Raw genomic sequence first — 25,711 nt, 5'->3', positions numbered from 1 at the left:
TACATGTTTGAAAAGCTGCATTGAAATGGACTTTGGAAAATTCTATAGATTCTCCAGTAGCTTTAGTTCAACCAGTGATGGCTGAACCATCAGGGATGCTGTCAGGTGTGAGAGTAAGATTAAAAACTGTGGGATCAGACAGGGCTAGGCTTCAACTGAGCCCTGCATTTATCTGTTGGACACTGGGAAAATGACTTTAAACTGGCAAAGCCTCAGTTTCCTCATCTTCAATATTTCTCAAGGATGTTGAGAGGATTACAAGACACAATGCACACAAGGTACCTTGTATGTTTCAAACAACAGGGCCTATTATGATCGCTGCTGTTAGGGAGATGAGAAACATGCTCTGAAGTGGAGGTTGCAATCTGCAGGCTGCTGGCAAATGTCCACCTGCGTGCAAGTTTTCTTCGGCCTGTCCTCCTTGAGAAACTTCAAATAAAAATTGAGATTTCTGGTTTTTTGGGAAAAACTAGAAGCTGCCACCCTAGCAAGCCCACACTCCTGCAGGGAGGACTGGACCCTCCTGTCAGTCAGGACCTGTGCCTGAGTCCTCTGCTTTGCCACACTCACCAGCAGCAGCTGTCATCCTGCACTCAGTCCACTTATTCATGTAACCTCACGGGGCCCAGCAGGTACTGGGGCTTGTGACTGCTGGCTTTGCCAAGGAAGAATAAGACTCATAGGCACGAAATTTAAATCTACATAGGGGCAGGTGAAGATGCAGTGAGTGCTGCATGGTAGAAAGCAGCTAGAACCAGGAGCCAGGGGACATGGGTTGTATCCCCATTCTCCACTCACACCTGTGTGAGCTCTGGGCTCTGTGGGGGTCTGTTTCCTCATCTGTAAAGTATATGTTCTGGGTAGGTCAAGTTTCTGAACACAAGGCAAGTCAGTTCCCCATCTGGGTTTCAGCTTCTCATGTGTTCTTTTTTAAAAAATGATGCCAAATTAGTGGGTCACTGAAGCCTGGCTGAATTAGAGAAAGCCCTGCCTCCACATGCCGCTGTCAAAAAAAGAAGCACTGCACACAGACTTGATGGAATACATTTGGAAGTTCAAATGCCAAAAGGAAGTATAATACACATAATAGTAGCAATTTTGAGAATGCCCTCCCCTGTGCTGCTGGCCTCATGCATTAGTTCTAATTGAGTAAATAAAACTAATTGTTTCCCCACACTTACCCGTCTTCCTAAAATACCAATGAATCCTCAAGTACTAAAGTAAATTAGATCACTTCTATAATTTTTCTTGGGTGAAATTCCAAACTTATCCTCTTATAACTTTGCAGAGCTACCTTTTGAAACTTGATGACTGGGTATTTAATCATTATTTGTGTGTGTATGTGTGTTTCATTCTACAGAATTTTAATTAAATGACTTTTGCAAATTCCACAAGATAAAAAGATGAGAAACCTATGTAGCTCAAATACGTTTCACAACAGTTTTCATCCTAGATAAGTCCTTTTTAAAAAACAACCTTCTGTAATTCTCATATCAATGAGCTAAGGCTATTTCTAGAAAGAAAGAGATAATACATGGCAAATATATCTTGCTTATGTCAAAGATAACTTGTTTGGAAATACTACTTCTTTTCAGTTCAAAAATCAATTTTGGTCCTTTCAGTTGAATTTCAATACACTCTGAAGTAGAAATCAACTAAGACAAATGAACTAACTTATGGAAGGTTACTGTCAAGGTTTTCTCTGTTTTGTGTTCTGTTGTTGAGTATCTATGGAGCTGCCCAAAATGAATGTGTTGACAAAGCTTCTCAAAGCATACGGCCATCTGGTGACAATTCCAGGTAGTAGAATGACACCTAACAAGAATAGGAGAAAAGAGAGGAAGACCAATCCTGGCAAAGTATATTCTAGGTCTTTTAAAATAAATCTTGATTTCTAATACTTAAAAAAAAAAATCTGTTACTGGAAGCAAGCTGTGCTGCTTCCTACAATACATTTAATAAAACATTCAAACAGCTATGTGAAAGGGTGAAGGTGCACAGGTAAAGCACACTCTATTATTTAACACAGGCAGGGAAGTAGCTGTTCTGGTTAATCGATTATTCTCTTCAACATCAAGAAAGGGAAATAACATCCAAAGTGTGGAATAAAGTACACTTAATTTTAAAACCACTGAGAATATAAGCTAACTTTTTAGCCTAGTGATTTAGAAGGTCCCACAGGGTCTTGCAGTCTCCTGGTAGGGTGATTATTCATCCCGTTAACCCAGGACAATCCCAGTTTATGCTTGTTGTCCAGAAATAATTCTTAATAGCTTTCCCATTCATTCACAAAAATGACCTAGTTTAGTCAATAATTATGTGGTCTCTGTACGTCTGGGTCATTGTAATGCATCCAGTTTTCTCTTCAACATGCTGCAGATAGACAAAGATGCAGGTTTAATGATAAAACTGTACCCAATTAAGAAAATGTTCAAAAACATAGCTTATGTTACAAAATATAAATAAATACACTTCTACAAAAATTTTAGTCAAGATATACTTATATTAAGGTTAATTCAACAGTGAAAATAAAACTTTTTAATGAAGAATGGTCAGAAATACAGTTTAAAATAACTAAACTAATATGGAACACTAGAACAAATGCATTACTTGCAGTATCTATGAAGTTTTAAATTTGTATCTTAAAATCAAAATTAAAGCTATTTAAATAATCACAACAAAAGAACTATATTCCAAAAACTATATAATTTAAGTTTTAAAAAAAGTTAAATATGGGCCCTAAGTGGGCCTCTCATTTTCCAAAATTAAAGTAATATTCTCACAATGAGTCAATTTTGTTCTCTACTGGGGTCTCTGAACCCAAACTTGTGAATTAGAAAATGATTCTAACATATAGTTGTATCACCAACATTAGAGGCTAACGATAAAGACACAAAAGAATGATTATTTGCCTCTTGACTAAAAGTAGCTGAGAGTTCAATTTTAGTTTTTTAAAAGAAAATGCAGCACTTAAGAAACCAGTAACAGGAACCAAAACATGTATTTAATACAGACATGGTAGCACAGCTTTTTAGGATAAAGTTTCTAGTCAAGTGACAATATATAAAATTCAATATAAAAACTCTACAAGTAATTTCGAATAAATAAAATCAAATGACAAATTTGGCTCAATTCAAGTAATGTGGTCAATTTCAATTCCAAATATTTTAACAACTAAAGATAAACACACATTAAATACATATATCAGTATTTTCCAAATTTTACACTACTTAGGAGTTTTCTACTAATTACTTAATAAATTGTATTTATTGAAAAATAATAGATTAACTCACTTGTAGTCATAAAGATATACTACGAATTAGGGCTTCTCATCAGTGTTACTAGACTGAATAACCAAATGAGTTGATAATGTTAAAAAAAAAAAAAAACAAAAAACCTCTGGATTCTTGTTTGGTAAGCTGTGCAACCTTAGGATTTTTGAAATTTTGGAGTAGCTGTTACTTCCCTATATTTCTTCAAGGTCCTGAAGTTCGTATTCTATAGAGCTATCAATATCAATATATATTTTTGTGTTGATTATCATTTAACATAGTAAAGCATTCACAATTGCTTTTATGATTATAATTTTCATATATTTTAAGAAAAATGAATTGTCTGTCTTCATAGACATAGTTAGTGGGTCAAATAAGAAGAATAGCATTTGTTAGGAGTTATGAGAGAATTCACTTGAGAAAATGTAAGTTGTTTTTACTTGTTAATCTAAAACATGAAGTTTCTTTATATTATATATATATTTAATCCAATGCTTTGGGAAACTAATAAGATCCTACCACATGCATGGCGGCAACACTGTACTGAAAAATCACTTTATGCTCTTCTCCCACATTCTTCCCACATTTTTGTTTTCACATTTCTAAAACTGGAAAATACCAGGGCTTCAGATATATTCGCTGACTTACCATACACTCTTCACTCTAGCAATACTCCTAGTTTCTCCAAATGACAAAATTTATAAGAAAAAGTTAAAAAGCCCTTCCTAAAGGGGAAACTAAGGAGTAAGGACATTATGGTTCTAAAAATTATTATACTACCAAATTTAAAATTAATATAGATCAATTATCTATCTGTCTATCTATATTTTCAAACATTTGTGAAAGATGTTAGGCAAAACATTCTTATGTTTTAAATTTAAAATCTAAGCTTCAGAATTGTTCACAGAGATCCCTCTGGTCCTTTCAATTTAAATTTACCGGAAGAATTTTAGTTAATTATAGAAGGCTCTACAGTTGACTCTGAAGTAGTTTTACAGGTTGCATATGCTTAACTTAGTTCCATTTTCCCACCCCGGGGATCCATGCAAAAGGTCCTCCTCCCCTTCATATATCCTTTAAGGAGAAGGGCAAGTATCTACCATAGCAATCCTCTGCCTTTCAAGCACTGACATCATTTTATAAACATCACAGCACCAAGGAGACCATTACTCAAAATCCAAACAAGTTTTAAAACATGTAAAAGTGTATTTTAAAGGGGACAACAAACCTGTACAACTTGACAAACTCAAACTCTGTTGCTGAGAGATGCGGTAATGTCTGGTCTAAAGTAGCTTAGCGACAGAGTATGTAATAAAACAGCTAAATTTGGATTGGAGACTCACTTTGCACTGTGGAAATGTAACGTAGCCCTGAGAGAGCAAAGGCAAGAGCAGCTCAAGAAATCAGAAACCAGATCTCTGTAACTCCTCACTTCAATGGAAAGACGAGAGCTGTTATTAGGAGAAAGCCCGAGGGAAGAACTGCTCTCAAAATTGAGAGGGGAAGAAAATGGGAAGAGATGCAGAGAGAACAGAATCTTGCACGGCTATAACAAGACATTTCCAGTGGCCTCTAAGTGAAGTGGGAGCAGTACTTATAAAAGGGAATGAGATAGGTTGCTTTATTCCTTTCTCAGAATTGGCTAAGAGTTTATCCCTGCAGAAAGTTCTAGCACCAAATCACATTTATCTCTCCTTTTATCTCTTCCAAAATAATTTTATTCATTCTTCTGTCAGTTTGCCACCTTGTAGTTGCATATATTTTATCTCAATATTTTGTCTTCCAAACAAGATTTTTCAGTTTCTTTAAGAAACTTATTATTCTATCTCATTTCTCTCTATGGGATACAGCAATTAATACTTCCTCAACTGAACTGCTCTCAGCTGTACTGGATTCTTTTTCTCCATAAAAAAGGTCAAATGGAACCGTAGTTTGAGAGAATATACTACATGTTAAAATAGTTAGAAATATATCCTAACTTTGGCATCCACCAGCTCTAATCACATCTATCTCCTCCACGTAAATTTTATATTCCATTAGTGAGAATGCAGGCAATTACTTGGATGCTCTGTTACACCTATGTACACCATGAGCCCTATGTCAGGCTTGGTTTAATCTACTTCACAATCTGAAGAAAAATAACTCCAAATAAGTCAAAATATGCAGATAAATTTCAAATCATGAACATATTATTCCCTGTTTCTTTTTAATCCATCTTTTTTTAGGTAATTCTTGATGCTCTCTTCCATATTTGGTGTCCACTTTGAACAAGGACTGAGACCCTCTACAACTTACATATGTATTTTTAGATTAAGTTATCTTAAGCATAATGCGTCAAGTGTGACTTAAGTTTATTTTAATTTAGCTACAGAGATTGTTTCCTTCACATTTTTGAGGGCTGGTCTGTCCTGGTAAATTTCCAGAATAAATCTTATGTCTTCCTTTTAAGTATGGCGAGATCTTGACATACAACTACTGTGGGAGCTGAAGGCATTTCTGGCAAAAGAGCAGTGAAATGACTGACTTCTCCGCTTGTTTTCATAGTGATAAATATATGGTTAGCATTAGGCAGGAAAACAGATATTCCCCAAAATACACACTAAGCACTTCTGAGAATGAATGGGATCTCACAGATATATCATGACTCCTCTCTCCATTAGGTGCTCAGTTCCATGAGGATCATTCACTCTCACAACATAAAAACAGCCAAAGTGTATGCTTACTTTGAAAAGAAAGAAAAATTCTCCGTTTAAAAATGTAAAAAACTACCCAGGCAATTATGTTTCGTTGGTTTTCTTTAGTCTGTCCATGCCTCATATAATAGAACTTCCTGTAAGTTAATACAAACTGTAGCCTTTGGTCTATAGTTTAAGATGAAAGAAAAATACTGAAATAATAGTTCACTATCAAAACAACTTCACTAAATGGATCTCTTAAAGGGGAACCAGCATTATTAAACTAACATTTAAAATTTCTTTTATAACTTGATTGCAAGTTTTTATTGTGTATGTTTTATCATATGGATCATTATTCCTTCTAAGATCACTCAGAAAGGATGATAATATTTTATTTCTTTTAGAAAAAGGTGAGAATTGAAAAATGTTATCACTGAAGGGTGAAATTTTGTACAATTGAGAAATGTCTGATAACGTTATATATAGTAAACTAGTAAAAGTATATTAAAGTTTTGGTTCCCATTTAATACAAAGTATCTTTTGTTTTAATTCTTCAACTTAAAAGTTACAATGAAGAAGATTGTTAACTTATGTAATTGAAATAAAAATTTCTGGTCATATATGATTATGGAATCAATGATCCAGTGTCCTTTGTAGCCATGAAAATTCATTTTAGAAAAGTAACTTTTCATTCAATTTATTCATGTGATACTTATTAAAATAAAGAACAAATCTTTTAATAACCAAAAAATGTCTAAAGTTGTTAAAGCACCCCTTTTCTGAATATGGAGTCCAGTCTTATTTCAGACTTCATATCTTGATAATACTTAGGCATAAGGAAGATGTTAACCTGCATAAAAGGAATGTATCACATTTTCTTTTGTTTCCATGGAAGTATTCTTTTAATACTGCTCTCAAGCCAGTTTTTATTTAGATGTCTTTTGGTCTAAATTGACAGTCTTGAAAGCTTTTCTAAAGTAATATTTGCCTCTTTAAACATCTCGCTGGCATTCCATTATGGGCACCTGCTGCTGATAATTACAGGTCTGTCTTCTAACCACTTCCTCTGCTTTATGTCAAGGCAAGATTCAGGCTGCTTGATTACAAACAACTACCAGTTAAAGACCACTGCATAGCTCTTTGTGGTAATTATTCAGGGCAAGTTGGGTCTGTGTTTACTGAAGTCTTAACAAAAAGAGAAGTAGTTACTTGTTATAATTTCCTCTTTGCTGGCAGTGTAGCATAATCCATAACATATTTTGGTCACCTTTAAAGTGCCTAGGAGAATATCTGATTCAATAATGCTTTATAATGATACATTTCACTATACTATCTCCTAGTCTGAAAAACAAAATATCCTGCCCAAAGATAACAGGCTGTGGTCCTAGCAAAAGAACTTTCAAACAATAGTCAATTACAGGAAAACAACTGGTATAATATGTGCTCCAAAACAGATTTATTTTTCTTGACTCTGGGCCACTCTGCACCACGCAGCCCCTCTCCCCCTGCCGTCCCACCTCATACTCATACTGCCTTACTGCCACAGTTCAAAGGTTTCTGTCTTCCCCAAATTCACATGTTGAGTCCTAATCCCCAAAGATTATGGTAACAGGAGGTGAGGACTTCGGGAGATACTTAGGTCATGAGGATGGAGTCTTCATGAATGGGATTACTGTTCTTACAAAAGAGACCCCACAGAGATCCCTTGCCCCTTCTACCATGTGAAGACACAGAGAGAAAAGGCGGCCATTTGTGAGCCAGGGAGAGGATCCTTATCCACATAGCCATGCTCCTGTCTTGATCTTGGATTCCCACCCTCCAGAAAACTGTGAGAGGTAAATTTCTGTTCTTTATAAACCACCCCGTCTGTGTTATTTATTATAGCAGCCTGAACAGACTAAGACACATACTCTGCAAGAGACTTGCTTGCTTTATACTGGAGAGAGGTAAGAGAAGATACTCTATGGGACAATTTTTGATGCAACAATAATCCAAATACAAAACGGTTTCATCACTTAGGAGAAAATCTATTTTAACAATATTCCATATGATAGAATTCTACAATTGAATAATCACAAAGCTTCTCTGAGAGGTGCTAGGGTGCTATTTTGACTTGTAGATCTCTTAAACTCCCATTCTGCATTTAGACAACTTGGCCACATCAGTTAAGAGTTTAGCATGCTCACACTGCTTCCCAATCAATTGTCCAAGGTTTATTTCCTGCACCTATATGAGAATTCAAGTTCTTCATTATGTAATGGCCCCAAATTCTAGGGCAGATGATCTGAAATTAGGAATCAATTTCTGAAAGAAGGGTACGGAGACTGAGCTTTGGGGCAGAATCTAAGAGATGGTGAACTTTCACTCCTGAGACTGTCCTTTCCACCTACAACTTCATATTCTGCTCACTTTGTCCAGTAGCTTTCCAAGTGGGTAATGAAGGAAACGTGGAAAGTTCTTGCTAACTCCACCACAACAAGTAGTCCCCAAAGCCCCTCTAAGATGTGTTATTTATGCATGAACAAAATATGTATTCATCCAACATCACTCAAAAGATCTGTATCGCATGCCAACTGTGTGTGTCAAGCCCCACGTTATATGCTAGACATACCACAATGGACGTGCTTCCCATCCTCCTCATGACGACATGCTAGCCGTGTACACAGGTAAAAGGACAGAGTGTTACAGTTGGGTGTGCAAGGTGCTTTACGAAGAAATGAAGATCTAAACTAAGACATCAAGATGGAACAGAAGTGAGCCAGCACAAAGGGATACAACACTTGTTCATAGCATAAGAAAGCATGTAAGCTGCCATACTCACTCACTGTCAGCTTTCTAAAAAACACCTGAAGGATGTCCCCTTCAAGGGCTACCCTGGAATCACCTGTGCCAGATTTGGGACAGGTGCATGGTCTGAGGAGACTACAACTACGGAGGAGTTCCACGAATAGAATTAGACATATAAGGACAAATATCTCTGTCAGCCATGTTAAGAGGTTTAGATTCAAGTTTCGAGGCAATGGAAAGCCATCAAAGGGTTTTAAGAAAAACAGCTATACTGGTGACATTTGCTAGGATTTGCCTGGCTTCTGTGTAGAGGACAGAAGAGAGTGGGGCAGGACAGGAAGCAGGAAGAACCTTCTTCAGTGATCCAGTTGGGAGAAATGGACATACTCAAAACGTGTCTGGGTAATATGTTATCTTTGCTAATATAACATTATTAAAGAGAGGGCTGCATATATTTAAGTGGTTGCAAATATCTAAATGTATGAGCCTCTACAAAATAATCTAATTTTTTGTTTGTTTTAACAACTTGGCTTTCTAAATTGCTCCCCTCCTCCCTCAATAAAATAATAACAAATAAACATACATTCTGGCACAAAGTAAATATTGTTCATATCAATTTAAAAAACTCCAAAACCTCAGTAATCACACAACAGAACTTCCTAAGAACATTTCCTAATGTTCAGAAAATTAAAGTTTTGAGAAGCTTGCCTTTATTTAAAAAAATAAACAAACAAACAAAAAAACAGGTACAGCTTAGAAGAGGTAGTTAGAAATACAGTCTCATATTTTTAATGGTTGTGGATTTTCCCCCTAGAAATCTTCAAAGAAAACCAAATGTTATATACAACAGAATACCCCAAATAAACAGTTTAATCAATCATTAAAACATTCTAGGTTGCTTCTGTTGGATTCTTTAAGTGGAATAAGAGTCTATAATGATAAGAAGATTTTATAATTATGTAGAAACTAAACCACATTGTTGATTCTAGAGTTCTTATTAATTTTCTCTTTAAAAAGTGGAATGTTTCCCACAGTGCTGGACTTGGGAAGTGAAGGGGATGTGGTAGAGGAGAGCTGGAGTTAAAAATTAAGAGAAACTCTGCTTTCTGCACAAAGAGAATGGCAAAAGAACTAGTGTTCAATGGGCTTTTGAAAGTGTTTCCTGTGTGGATATCATGTTAGTGCGGTGAAGTAGTTATCCTTGTTTATTTATTTAGTTAATGCATCTACTACATTCTGTTTGCTAAAGGTCCACAACTGCATTACTTTCAGTTATAAACGTTTTGGATTATGTTCTTCCTACCACGTTGACACATTCTGAGGAAAAAGATTTTTATGTTGTATCTTATTTTAATTTTACAATGAAGCATGTTAAAGAATATTTTAAAAAGAACAAATGAGATTATTTAATGTCATAGTGAACTAAAAATATAGTTTTTGTTTGTAGCTAAAAGTGTTCTATGCCCATTTTTTCAAAATAAAGTTGTTACTTAGGCAACGGTACACTTCCATTTCATAAACACACACTAGAAAAGTTTTTTCAAGCATAACTATGATCTGCATATTTTTTCCCTTTCTCTTCTTATGTATCATAGTTAACACATGCATACCTACAAGAAACTGTAAGAATTCCACTACAGTTTGTTCATGAACTAATCCATCAGAGGAATACTTTATTAAATGCTAGTGTCTATCACAACATATATATTTAACAGCTTGGTATCTAATTTCTCTTTTTGCCCATAATATGCCCCTTGCACATACACGAAATTTGGCTTTGTTTGGAAGTTTCAGTTTAATAAATTTTGCTTCTACTGTAGGCTCAGTAAATGTTTTGCTATGTTAAAGTTTTTGATATAAGTAAAGAAAGCTGTTTCTATTCCTCTAGAAAGGAGGTTAGCAAAAAGTTAAGAATTTGCTCATTGTTTTTTCCTGCCTTTTTACTTACATATTTGTTTACAAGTATGGCGAATGTATAGTGGATTAAAGTATAAACTGATTATTTCATTAACATTTATTAGATAATGGTTTTAATGGAATATATTCTACATTCAGAATCTGGCGTAGAAAAAAAAAAAAAAAGAAAGAAAGAAAGAAATCATCTTAAACATGTCCATAAAACGAAAACACTCATGTGTTGAGTTTCCAAAGTGTTTTAAAGCACAATTGAAATCTCATAACTTAACTGGGTATTCTTAAATGTGATTTTAAAATCTACAAATTTCTTTTTAAGGGCTTCACCTTTGACTACGCTTTTGTGGATTCATATGATATTTTTCCACCTGGTGGTACCCCCAGTTGAGTGCAATCCTCTCATTCTTGTGATATAGTCAATTATTTTCATAGCAGTGCCAAACGAAAGTTGTGTATGGTACAGACTTACATAATAAAAATACAACAGCAACAGCAACAATTGCTAGCGTGCACTAAGCACTTATCTGGGGCCAGGTACTGTTCACAGTTCTTCACTTTTGATAACCCTGTTAATCTTCACCGTTCTGTGATGTAAATACCATCATGATTCTGACATTCTACTTATAAATGTGAAGCTGAGATTTCAAACTTGTATGCAATTTTCAAGCTTAGAATTTAGCACAGCTTATTTTTCATCAAGAGACTTATTTACATGAAGGCTGCATTAATATTTCCCTAGCATAGTTGTCCAGAAATACTTGATGATAAATATTAATTTTTTTCAATGAATTTTGATTGATTTTCTATACCAGGAAATTATCAGACCTACAAACACATGCATATATCTAATACGTTTTCAGTTCCCTAGCAGTCAAATAAATGTTAAACAGCAAAAAAGAAAAAAGAAGTGAGCTAAATACTTTATTATTCTAAACAGTCATGATAGTCACACTAAAGAATAGACATGATTAAAGATTATTTTAAGAAAAGTTTTCTAAGCATAAATGAATAAACAAATTCAATTTAGCACCAAACCATACAATACATTGTGATCACTCAAATTTTTTAAAAATGTAAGTCTTCATGCAAAGAACAGATACATTATAAAACTTCCAAGAAAGTAACAGTATATTAACATTGCAGGGTAATTTCTTTCTAAAAACTGTTCCAAACTCTAATGTAATAACTGTCCTATTTCAATCAGTCTAGCATCATCTTGTTATTTTCAACATAAGTCAATTTCATAACTAGTTCATAGATGTGTACAAATTTATTGTCTAAATACTATGACATTCTCTTTTCATCTTGCAATAAATTTATGCAATAGAAAAGGAAAAACATACAGAAAAGAGTCACTTTTAATAGATGTCTTAGTCTGAAAAAACTAAAGTAAGTTTAGAATTAAAAATCAAAGTCCACTGGTTGCAGTGAGGCATATTTACATCTGTTATTAATGTTTGAGTTACGTACTAAAGATGAGATTATTCATCAAGTCCCTCATGCAATATGGGATTTGGTCAGGAATTTAATTGCATAAACTCTGTCTATGGAAGCTTACAATTCATTCAAAATGAGCCTTTACAGTGGCCTGAACTGAATTAAAACAGTTACCAACACCAAAGAGACCTTCCTGATTTTATTACAAAATGCTGGTATGAGAATCTGCGAGCATAAAAGGGAGATCTCCGCCACCCCATTATGACTAAATAGCAGTCCTTTTCTTCGTTTTCTTTTCTTTGTTCTCTTTCTTTTTTTCCTTTTTTCAAGGAATGCAAGATTATATGAGGTATTTTTTAAATCATATAAAGCAAACTGACTTAATTTTAAAATAAAAATAAAAGATGTAATGTCTCAGGTTAGACTTATAAATGAATTCTCAGGTTAGAATGATGAATAATTCTGAGTTCTAGAAAGTGTGATGAGAATTTGAGTGAAATTCGAGTGAAATTGTGAAAATATGCACCAAGCTTATACCCAAGTGATTAGGGTCATAAGCTTAAGCAGGGCTCCCCACTGTTGCCTGTACAGGGTTTTACTAATGGTCTGATGGTGGGGAGGGGTGGTCGGCATGGAGGTTCTCGTAATACGTTAGAGTAGTGTGAGCATGACAGCCACTGATTAATTACTGCCTGTTCTCAACTCACACATTAGATTACTGAGCAACACTCACTGTCTCCATAATGGCCTCACAGTCACAGAACACTCTTAGAGAATTCTTTAAGATGACTTATTAAAGATTTTTGGATTCTACTATAAATTTGCAGTAAAACTTCCTGTCTTTCAGATGATTACAATGGAGATTGGGAAATAATCAAAAGATGGAAAAACAGGAGGGAGGAATAATACAGACATTTCAACCTCTGATTTCACTGTAGGCAGCACTAATAATTCATATTGTTTTAAAAAATATTACCATAGTAATCACCTTAAAATATAAGCACATATGAAGTTATATCTGTTTTCACTTTTTCACTCGCTTTCTTTCTTCAGTCACCTTTTACTCCCCACCACCACCCCACTGCCATTTACACATGTAACAGTGTCTAAGGAGGGGTCTTCCTGTTGTTTCAAAATACAATGAAATACTAAACACTGAGGCTAATAGCAGAAAATCACTTCACTTTGAATATCTCAAAGTAGTGCACGTTAATATGTGCTTCTATGGAAACAGCTCTTTCTGGTTGTCAGCTTAAGCTTCTCCATATGATTTTTCTCAAAGGCTCCCTTTTAAAACCATCACTACCATCTATTATCTTCTTGTTATATAGGCTGTTACTTTTGTTTCATCACAAATCTCTGCCTCCTTATTAGTAGTCCTGCCACAACTATCAGATGACATTTGTTTTACTTAATGTATGTAGTTTTAGAAAAAAATTACAGAGCTGCTATTACTGCATTATATGAAAAAATTCCAATGTACATTTAGCTGACACTGCATCAGCTGCTATTTAAACTGGGCTTAGCTAATGGACTTTTAATGTCAGCAGGGTTACGTGCAGTTACTGGCTATTAGCAGAAATGGCCCCTTTCTATAAAAATCACTTTTCCTCAAGTGTGTTGTTTGAACATTCCTTTCCCTAATTTAGTGACTGTCACTGAATGCAAAGCAAACTCAAGGACTGTGGAATCCACTGTTATCTTTAAGACCCTCTTTTTAACCTTGCAATTCAGCATTAAACAGGCAACCTCTCTCATTAACATTTAGACTTGTAATCACAAAACTTTGTGGGGCATTACTATTACTTTGTTGCTCTTAACAGAGTACTACATATTTTCTTATGAAAACCCATATCATCCATGAAAATATGACACGTAAGATAGAGAACATAGGAAACAATTTCCTGTTTTTTTAACTTGCATGTTTTATTTGCATCTTTTAAAATCTTAGTTCAGAAATGCCAAGTGATGTGGAAACATACAGCAATAATTAATCTACTGATATATCATATAAATATATATTAATCTGCATTTAATACAATATTTAAAATAAGCAAGAAAGTATATTATCCCTCTATGTGGAATCAAATTTTTTATATTTTCATTTAGTAACAGCCTCCCCCCCCCCAATTAACTTTATCTTTGTTCATTTAAATAAAAGTATCAATGGATGTAATGGAGAAATCTGGAAATAAAGTCACCTGTATGGCATCTGAGGAAGTCTAGGAAAATCAAATATTCTGCAGCCTGGAAACAACTCCATTTTACTAAGAATTTGAAACAAATTACCACTGAATTCAGGGGAAAACAACACACCTGACCTCACTTTCAATCAGTCCAATCAGAAAAGGTCACTGCAGGCAGGGTGCTCACCAGGGAAACGCTGTCTCTCCTGAAGAGGGGATCCCATGTGTGAATGAAGACGTTTACTTGTGCACGCAGGAAAGCTGACCTTCTCTTTTGGTCAAAAATTATAGTCTACTGTGTGGGAAAATATGGAAGTTCTGTGAACGTGGAGATCCCCTAGTCTTTGTCATTGGAGGACAGGGGAAAATTGTCTCTATCACTTAAGCCACTGCATGAATGAGGCAGAGGCACCTCTACTGTGCACTACTGTGAACAACTTAGCTACTGATAGACAACAAGGCGCTTTTGCAGAAAAGAATATAATTTTTCAATTAGAAACCAGTGATTAAATCTGATTCCTTATTAAATGACTATCTCATGAATTTTTTAGTAAAAAAAAGTTTGTTTTCATTTGTTTGATAGGTTCTGTTTACTTTTCAAGGATGTTGCCAAGGCTGTTCGACAGTGAACTCTCCTAGAACAAAAACGTTACACACACATACAATTTGTGCAAATGTATGTGTATATATATATATATATATATATATATATACATATATATATATATGCTCATACGGAATTATTGAGCTATATATTTGTCTACTCCTTGTAACTCTTCATTCCATTAAGAGTCTGCCTGGAAATACCTTCCTAGGAAATAATTCCATAGTTACCTAATTCAATAAAAAGAAACGTGTATTTTCATGCGATCATCATCTCTAATAAATCCAATAAACTGATTACCTCATCCCTACTGGGAAAACATACATATTGTTAAAATTTTTTCTAGCCATCCTATATTTTTTTCATCGGGTTATAGTAAGTAAACTCAAACTTTCTGCACTGTGGTCCCTTTAAATAAACAAATAAATGCACATTTAAATATAAACAAATATATATATATATATTTTGATCACAATATAAGAGAAAGATACTGGCAACATTTTTTTTAATTACTGTGATTATATTAAACATAAACTCCACTTAAGCAAATTCTTTCCTGGTACAGTTGTCCCTAAGAACTCCAAATAATGCTAAGAATACTATTCAATTTCTGATGTCCAGGTGAGATTTAACACACAATGTTGATATTGTTATTAATGACAATGTTTGAGTATCTGAGGAAATGGCAATGCATTTTATGAAGACCATTGAAGAAATCTATGTATCAGTGCACCACTGGTTTAAATCTAGATTTCCCAAACAAATACATCCTGTTCAAACAGTTCCAAGTAAACTCCAACTGTAACTTCTTTCAAAAATACACCTTTTAAATACTTTCCAAATCTTTTCTTATGTTAACTGAAATAGGTACATATCAAGACTCTATTTATATAAAGGTTTCAAGTCGGAGTGCCTGTTGAATAATATTATGATGAAATACTGATCTTAGGTCTCTATTATGGATAGCACAAACAATAAATCATTTGAACATGTCTGTTTTTCCTCAGCTTCTGAGAGCAGTTACTGAAATGGGCTTCTGTTTTCCACCAAGCTGCCTGCTCTGTTAGTGATGGCTGTAGTCGGCTGGGAGGGAAATGTCTTAGGCTCTTTCAGTCCTTGAATTTGATCCCTAACACATTTTAAGGTTTCTACTCTTTCATCATCTCATGGAGATCCAGAAGGAAGAAGGCAAGTTACTAAAGAAAATGACAGGTAACCTAATTACTGTTTTATTTAGAATGACTTCAAGATTGCTGCTTGCCAAACTTGCCTACTTCCACTGTGTGCTACAATGTATATATTTGGCAAGCTCTTTATTCAATGGAAGATAAAATATATCCTTTTCTCTTATCAAAAGCTAGATTCAAATGTCAACATATTTCACACAGACATACTGCTCAAAGTGAAATTACCATTATTTACCATGTCTTCCCAATCACAAAGTTTTTGTTGTGGTAGTAATCTGGTTATTTGTTTGGTTTGGATTAGAGACAACACAGGTCTCTGACAATCACCTATAATAAAACAACAATGCTTTTTCACTGACTGTCATTTTCAGTTCCAGTAAAAGTTAGAGAATATCATTTGTTAAAGAGTACTCTTTGATCTAGTTCTTGACAGTTTTGGTTTTTTTTTTTTTTTTTTTTTTTTTTTTTTTTTTTGGTTCTTGAAGATATTAGAATGATCTAATATATTCAGTTTGAATACAAGAAATAAACTTGCAAATTCACAGAGAACAGAATGGTCCCCAACTGCTCCCCTTCCCTTTCATCTTATACATGAATGTATTTCACTATGCCTGTAAGTGGATATTATTACACCACATGCCCTATCATGTTGCTTTAAACTTCTATTGTCTAAGAGAATGTATACTATGAATTACTTTAAAATAATTACTTTTCTATACAAATGGTATACTTTACTTCTACACTGCTCTTTTATATTGTTATGCACTCTAATTTTCTTGAATTTTGAAAAACACCTGCATTTCCACTCACAGACATATTTACCCTTGTAACTGGGCTACAGATGCATTTTAATATGCAAGCACTAATGTATTTTTATTGGAAATTAATGTTCATATATAAGGCTTTTATTCTGAACAGGAAAAATAAGACGGGAATAAATTATGGTTGTGTTCAGTCAGTCCATGATTAAATAATCAATTAAGACATCGACTAAAACTGAGAAATGTTAGCATTCATCAATAAACTTGTTAAATGTGCTGAGGGAGTTTCTGTTGTTGAACATCCTTAGTTAAGAAGAGCAGATAATACACGTTCATCTACATGAGGCATTTTTATGGCTCTCATAATTGCTGAGAAATGAATCTAGCCACAAGACCCAAATGACAATGATTAATGAAGGTAAAACCCCTATTCTCACAACATTTTACAATAAGACTGGTAACTCTGGAGTTAAATGTGATTAATCAATATCATCTGTTAATACAATTATTTGGTGCCCTCACATTTAAAGTAAGAACTGTAACAGGCACATCAATATAATGAAGTCTCACCTGTCTCCCCCTCACATTCCACTGCCCGCTGGCAATGACACATGGTTAGTTATTTAACTAGAAGAGGGTATCCCCCAAACACTGGCGTTTTCAGATGTTAGGCTTACACTTTTGCCACACAAAGCACTTCTGAATCACTGCTCATTGCTAATAAAAGGTACACTGACATAAGGACAAATATCTGCATATCTGGCACTTTCAAAGATACAGCTCACTTTCCAAATTATAACTTCAATTTAATTAGTGTCACAGTAATGTTACTACTATGAACTCCATGTAGAAAGCTAGATATGTTTTAAGTACCTATAAAACCTGGACACATTCTTCTGTCTATTAAAACCTCTTTATATAATCCTAAGGGAGCAACTTTTAGAGGGCAGGAATACTCAAAATGAGAAATCACATTACAACTTTAACTCCAAACTATAATTGTAAAATTATAACAATAATTTATAACATTTTGTTTACAAAGAGTTCAAATATTTGCAACATAATATGTGTTTTTAGTTTTCATGTAAAGGCAGAAATTCTTCTGAGAGTTCTAATCAGGTAGAGAAGATAATAAAGTTTACTATTTCTGATCTTCTTAGCTCATAAAATTACTACTATAAATTTTTTTATTAAAATATCCATAAATTTAAAGACAAATATTTAAAATAGGAGAAACTATAACCTATTCAATTATTGGATTTCTTTTTAAGAATTAGAATAAAAGGAGACAGGAGTATTTTAATATTGCTCAAGGCAAACTTACTGTACCTTAAAAAGTCACATAAAAAGTAGCACTGAGTTTCTGTGAGTTTCTGTTCTAGTTTAAAGTCCTTGAACTAAGTGATACTGGGACAATCCCTTGGGTTTCAGATCCATGGAGCCCTCTTCCACAAATACATAAGCAATAGCAAAGCCAAATAAAATATGAAATCAAAGAAGATCCCATACATAGATTTAAGAAGTTAGGTTAAAAAAAGAGTGAAAAATTTGGGGCTCTGTTAAGTGCAGACCAGACAATCAAAAATTAAAATCAGAATGAAAATACTATAAGAGAATGACTATCAATTCTAAATAACATAAAAATCCCGACAAATCTCTACTTTTCTTAAAAATTTGCCAAAAAAACCCCACATTTGCACCAAACATGAAAAATAGCAATAACCATTAAACAAGCAGAAGTAATTAAATATGAAATGTTAAAAATATAGATTATCTAGATTATCCATGTTGTTCTAAATTATGATACAAAAACTTTCTACTGCAAATATAATTCAAATGTATGAAGGTCCTGGTGAATTTGCTTTGCCTTCAAGTTAACCTATGTTTCTATATTTTTCTTGTGTTGTTTTATCATGTATTCAATTATGTTCTTGAGACATACACTTGTGTCCATTTTTTTAAAAGAAAAACTATTGATATTTGCATAAAGGCTTGGTTTTCTCAAAACTATTATCTGAAAACCTGGAATTTGACAAGTTTTTTTTTTTTTCATAAAAGTGCTTATGGAGTTATCTTTCAATATGCATCATAAAGATAGAAAGTCAAGAGTAGCACTTGTAGCCAGGACTTAACAGGCTGTAACTTAACATGGCATTTTTGGACTGCTACTAGGTTAATTTTCCCAGAGAGTGCAGAAAGGAAGAAATGTGGCTATGAAGAGAGAGAGCTTCCCACAGGCTGTTCAAAGAACCACGCCCTGTCTAGGAGTCTGCAGTGGTACACTTTGGAGCATTTCCTCAGACAGCTCCATTTGTTGCTTTTGGGGAAGCAGTGTCTGCAGCAATCCCCATGCTGAGTTTACAATTACTGACCTTTAATTTCTTCAACTTTTAGATTTCTTTGCCAGTGGTTTAGTGTTGGAAGCCAAATAATATTGCTCTAAATACTTTAGATGTATTCATTCATTCAGTCCTAATATGACTTCTTAGAGTACATCTTAACCTCATTTTACATCTGAGGAAACTGAGGCACAGAGATGCTAAATATTGCACCCATGGCCACACAGCTAGGAGGTGGTAGAGGCAGCATTAAGAGGCAGTGGTAACCATTAGACTAACAGGCAAAATGGGTACACACTACTAACAGCCTCTAACTTGTACCTCCCCAAAGCCAGACCAATTATAGATTAAATATAAGTAAGATCTAAGACATTTGCAATGCAAACTTAGCTTTAAGAAGATCCCACTTCTAACCAAACTGCCACCCTTAAGGTTCTCTGTGCAGACATCATGGGACCCCCTGCCACCACTCACACATGGAACCAAGCCTGTCCTATGTTTACTACATTTGAATGCTTAAATCCAGAAGGTACTATACCTATGTCCACTGTTACATATTTCAGAAAGTAAATTATAATTCTATGCTTCTAAATCTGTCTTCCTTGAGAGATGAAGCTGTCTACTCTATATCCATAAGCACACAGTGGGGGACATAATAAGTGCCCAATAATTGTTCAGAACTTTGCTTATAATACCATACACTATCTAAATGAGCTAACAGGTTTCTAATTTGTGGGGATGTGAACAGGTTTCTTTTTAACTGACACAAACAAACAAACAAACAAAAGTCAAACTAAAAAGGAAGGAAGCTAAAAGAGCAAGGCAAGAGCACTGGCTCTATCCCCAACCCCACATGCTTCCCCATTATCTTCCTGAAGTGGATGCAGCCTGTAATTTTAATGCTTCTGAGAGTGACTCCCTCTGCTGCTCCAGCAAAGCCATGACCTAAATCAGAAAAGTGCTAAATGCAGTTAAGGCACTCTGGCTGTTTGCATTAATTGGAGAACCTAGCATACATTAGAGAACAGCTATTTTTAAGTCTCAACAATAATTCTAAATAAGCTAAGAAAGTTCACCTAGGAGAGCTCATGCCTCCTTCATCTCCTTAGGGGGGTTGCTTAAAAAGGCTTAGTATGAATTCTTATCAGGATAACCAGTTCCCAGATTACAATGGGAGACGCTCTAGGACCCTGTCTTGCTGAACTTAGAATCCCCAGTATCCAGAACACAAAAGGCCAGAGAGTCCATAAATATTAACAATTTAATGGTTCCTCATTCTTTATAAGTACTTGGAAGCATTTTAAGTATTCGCTAAGCTAGAATACATGAAACTATTGCTCGAAACAAAGGTAAACTAGCCTACTTTTCCTTATTGCAAATTCCAAAAGTGAATTTATGAATTTACTCTGCTCCTAAAATAGAAAAAAATATACGGTATACTTATAAAGAAATTCAGTTATCTTTCATACCAACTGTTTGTACCACACCAATATGCATAAATGCATGAAAGTAATTTTTAGTCTTCTCTCAGAATTATATTGTTTTAAAAATATTACAAGTTATTTTGTATCAAGTTTAGTGCTTTCCACATTTTTGATACCTAAAAGAATTATTCCAATATAATTAGTGTCTTCAGAAATTTTCCGTTCTGAGTTTGGTGGTGTTAACACTCGTAACACTAGTTGGTGCTAGATAAGCAGGATATCAATGCGGGGCAATCCACAAATAAAGTGCATTTATAAAACAGGAGGCCACTAATTCTGAGGCAAACAGGTCAAACACACACACACACACACACACAAATGCACACGCACATGCGCGCGCACACACACACACTGCCTTTTCCTAGTAAAATCTTTCATTCTTGAAAGTCAGAAACACAACAAATTCCCTAGAGCTAGGAGTTTCCAGCAATCCTGGAAGAAACAATTAGGGCATAGCCAGAAAGGAAAAAGTTGCCTAAAGCCTAGAGAATCTCCCAAAGATCTGTTCAAAATGACTGCTGTCTTTCTTCAAACCACAGTCACAAAACGAAGTACACTCACAAATAACACTCATTCTGCCTTTTTATCTTAAGCATCTGTTATTTTCTTGGCTATCTCTGAAGAGGCACATATTTCCTGAAACTTCCTTTTTTTTCCCCTAGTATTTCTCTAACAACAGAATAAAAACCTTATCCTCATTGTAAAGTGCTTAAATTAACTTTCTCATCTTAATTGCATACACTCTTCCATCCATTAAAAAACATACTTTATTCCCATTTTAAGTCCTCAGCACAAGGAAATCATACCTTGAGGGAGCAACAGTGTCTTTTATTTCTCTAGTGATCTAGTCCAAAGAGAGAGGGAAAAAGAGAAGAAATGAGAAGGAAAGGGAGGTCTGACTATTGGACCATTCATTATATACGAGTGTGAGTCTAAGAATGAGTGGTTCAATAGCAAACAGGCTGGATTAGAATGAATTAGAGTGATGGTGATGGTAGCTGAAAGCAGAGTTTGGTGCTTCCCACGTTTATGATACCTAACAGACAAGACAGGAATAGCTGGTATCCTGAACATGGAGGAAAACAAAGATAGAAGTGGTGGAACAGTGTCTCTCAAAGACCACAAAATTCAAACATAAATAGTTTGTTCACCAGGAACTTAAAGAACTAAATAAACTAAGTGGAGCAGAACAGCACTGAGGTGCACACACCCAGAAGAATACATTTTATTTTTCCACTTAAGATCAGAAGAATAGGTTCAATCCTCAGTCTTTGGCTTGCCTGATCTATAAAATGAAAAAAAAAGTGTAAGTGGCAAACACTCAGTCTATCATGAGCGTCTTTTCTTTTAATCTCTTCTCCCTTTTTCTTTCAATATTAATCCACTTACAATATCCTGTTTGATTATCTTTATTGATCTTTTTTCCTACCCAGTCTTTTTAATTTGGCTGTAGTAAGCTCTCAGCAGGGATCCTGTATCTCCAGTTTGGCATCTTTGGGGACTTTAACTTGTCCTTTTCCCAAACAGTTCTCTCACCGCCTGTTCTCCCTCCCATACCCACCCCTACCGTATAGTTTAGTCCTTTGTGCGCCCAATAACAGCAGGCAGGCGAATTCCACAGGGAGTCACGCGGTTGATTCCACAACTATTCATCAGGTTGCTCACTTAAACTTCCAAACATCCCCTTTAAGCACCCTCAGCTGCCGCCCTGAGAATTTCTTCCAATTTCAAGAAACGTACAAGAAGTTTATAATTCTCAATGAAGACTCCTTTGTAAAATGGACAGGCAGATGAGCTCTGGAAATATGAATAAGAAAAACAGGGCAGAACCTCGGGGATGGGAGGCATCTGGCAAGAAGGGAGGAAGGATTTATGAGCGTGGCTACTTAGCGAGGCAGCAGGAAAATTTACTCCCAAAGTAGCTATGGCTAATTCACAAAGCCTCGCTAATCACTTACCTCCCCACCCGGACCACACTAGCCTACGCTCAGCGCTCCCCTCCACCTACAACGCCATCGCCCCCAGCGCCTTCACTCATCAGACGGAATGCAGTCGGTAACCTCGAGTGTCTTAGAATCTCCCGGGGAGTTGAGGCTATCGCCCCATCTATTCTGTCTTCCAAATTTGTAAAGAGTGTAACCGAGATGATGGGATGCCTGGATTACCTCCTCCGAACGCTGCAGAAGCTTCCTCCACCCCACCAAACCCCCCAACACCCCCATTCCAGGGGAAAGCTGAGCTGTCTCCCCTGAGCCAACCGAAATGGGCAAGACTCAGGTGGGCACTCAGCTTGGCCGTAAGGTTGGGGACGCAGATGACCCGAGAAAGACCTGGGAGGAGGGCTCCCTCCTCTCCATCTCCCTTCCACCCAGCTTCCCGAGCTCAGAAGGCTGGGATCTGCTTCTACCACCTCAAACTCGAGGGGTAATAGGCAATCAGGCCCCCACGCTTCCCCTCCTCCCCTCCTCCCCTCAACTCCCGGCCAAGCTTCGGCCGTTCCCGGTTTTGCCCAGAGCACTTATTTTTAAGGCTCAGACGCATTAAATTAAAATGTCAGAGTTATAAAGTGGCTGATTACCCCGGGGAGTTTCGGATTTGGTTTGAACGACCAGTCCGTTTCCTCAGAGCTCCGGGGTTTTAAGTTTCTCCGTCCCCTGCTGGGAGGGAGATGCGGAGAGGCTAAGAGTGAGGAGGCGTGCACAACCGGGGCCTGCCGCGGGCTGGGTCCGCGGGTCCAGGTGCGCGGTGCATCTCCACAGCGCCCCGGGCAGCTGCCGAGGGGCACCTGCGATTGTGGGTCCCCGGCTGTAATGGACACATTTCCTTAGCTCGGCGACCTTCGGCATCTGACGTGCTCAGAGACTCACCGTAGATCCCTCAATCCTAGAGGCGGCACAGCGTGGGGAGCCTCTGCGCATCAGGGTGCATCTACGGCGTGCCACACAGCCACCCGCACCCAGAGTCTCTCCAAACCTCAGTGTGCACAACATGCAACAACGTGTGCGTGTGGAGCAGAAAGTGCAAAAGACACTCAAGGCGCCCCCATGCCCAGAGGCAGGCTTGTGTCCACACCCCGTGCGTCTCTGGCCCATCCGTGCCCATCTCGGAAGATAGATTTAAACTAATAATAACCAAAGCTTCGCGACTAGTTGGGAAAGTAGAATTTAAAGTGGTTTCCAGTTAAGAGAAACGAGGCGGGCTAAGGAAGCCAGGAGAACCGGGGAAGAGGAGAGGAAGCAAGAAGGAAGGAAGAAGCGAAGGGAGGTGGCCGCGGACCTTGGCGGACCCCCTTACCTTGAGCCGCCGAGCCGGTGCCGCTGGCGCTGAGCAGGGCCAGGGCAGGTAGCACGAGCATTTGCAGCACGTACCCAAGTCCGAGTCCGCAACGGGCCGCTGTCGCCCGCAGACCTTTCCTCATCGTCGACAGAGGTGTGTCGGGGGGAACTACACACAGAGGCGCGCCAACAGCGGAAAGCCCCACCCGGCAGCAGTTGAATCGTGCACCGCGAAACTGTCTGAAGAAATAATGATGACCGAGCGCGACACTCCACTTTCTCCAAGGGCAGAGGCCAAACGAGGGTGGAGAGGAGACGCTGAGGAGGAGTTTGGAGGTTCCTCTTTCCCTATGCCTTCAAACTGGCGGCTCCGTGAGCGGCTGCTCTGCCCCCACTTGGGAAGTCCGGGGAGGCGCAAGGCGGACACCTCGCCGCTCTCCCAGCAGCAGGAGCAGCCGCAGCTCCGCCGTGCGCCGAGCCTGGACTGCTCTTCTGGTCCCCTCGCCTGTGCGGAACACACACAGGCACCGGGAGTGGGGGGGTTGGGGGGGGGTAAAGGAGGCGGGGTGGGGGGCGGAGGGAGAGGAAGAGACAGCGGGAGGAGGAGGGAGCGAGGGGAGGGAGTTGTGCACAGTGAAGAGCCTTCGTCTCCAATCTGTGTTCTCAAGCGGGCGGAGAGGCGTCCCGGCTGCTGCCGCTGCTGGGTGGCCAAGGAGGGTCACCTCCTAGTGCGGGGCACACGGGCGCGCGGAGGCGCTCGTCGAGGAGGCGCGGAGAGCCCAGCCCAACTCCGCTGGGGGGTGAGGCGGCGGGAGCGCGCTCGCCGGCGTTATGTAAGCAAGGATTGGCGGGAGCAGCGTGCCCAGAGCCGGAGGTGGAGAGCGGCTGCTGGTTTATCCGCGGAAGCTGAGGCGAGAGAGACCCGAGAAGAGGTGGATTCAGAGAGTGCGAACGCGCCTGCCTCCCGCGGTGCTCCAGACCTGGACTCAGAGAGCGCAGCGGGAGCGCCCCGAGCCACTTGGCTATGTCCGGCGGAGCTCAGCCTGCTGCCTGCCAGCTTCGCCACGGCGCTGCCAGAGCCTGAGCCTGAGCCAGACTCCCCTGGACTAGACTCGCTCTACGACTTCGGGTCTTGCGATTGATTAAGCCGGGTTCGGTCTTGAGCCGAAGTCCTGCGTGGCAAGAAAAAGGGCATAAATCTTTTGCAGTGTCCCAACCCGCTGCAGTCTTGGGGTTGTCAGCACCACTCAGACTGTTTTATGCTCTTGGGCGCCTGTGACCTCTCTAGTGGAACAGAGACTAAAAGCTGAAGGAAAACTCTTCAACACACCTTTATTTGCGTGCATCTTTGGTGGCTGGCAAGGCTGAGCATGTAAAGGGTGGTAAGATGACACCAGGAAACTCCCAGAAACAATGCACAACAAAACTTAGAGATATTCACGTAAAGTGATGGTGGAACCTATGACATGTTTTCCAGATTCCTAACGGTGTAAGGACTGAAACTGCTATGAATTTTTATTTTTATTTTTATTTTTCTTCAGGAAAGAATTGTCTGTATAGCTGGGTTGTGGATCCTGTTGTAATGATGAAGGGAGAATGTAAGAATGGGTGGATAAAATTAGGAGAGGCTGGACAAAAGGAAAGTGGATGGATTAAAAGTTCAGTACACACTGGCACACTGACCTGGCTAGAAGGAAAGCACTTCCCAAGATTAGTACATTTCTCAAATAATAATAAATAATATATCAGGGAAATTTTAAGCTCTTGGTGCCAAGGGGGAAAGGTATAAA

The 25,711-nt window shown here is 37.7% G+C and overlaps 1 protein-coding gene across 1 annotated transcript in view; it reads right to left on the bottom strand.

Moving 5' to 3' along the window:
* The window catches only part of UNC5C (unc-5 netrin receptor C), a 338,296-nt gene extending 313,887 nt beyond the window's left edge, over positions 1-24,409 (bottom strand). Inside the window, exon 1 of the mRNA XM_074343589.1 lies at positions 23,941-24,409. Within this exon, the coding sequence (XP_074199690.1) occupies positions 23,941-24,064 (124 nt within the window). The 5' untranslated portion in view covers positions 24,065-24,409. The remainder of the gene's footprint in view (positions 1-23,940) is intronic.
* Between the last annotated feature and the right edge of the window lie 1,302 nt (positions 24,410-25,711).

Source organism: Camelus bactrianus, chromosome 2, assembly GCF_048773025.1.
Source record: "Camelus bactrianus isolate YW-2024 breed Bactrian camel chromosome 2, ASM4877302v1, whole genome shotgun sequence".
Taxonomy (NCBI): domain Eukaryota; kingdom Metazoa; phylum Chordata; class Mammalia; order Artiodactyla; family Camelidae; genus Camelus; species Camelus bactrianus.
Note: the sequence above shows the minus strand (reverse complement) of the source record. Positions and strands in the feature narration are given on the sequence as shown.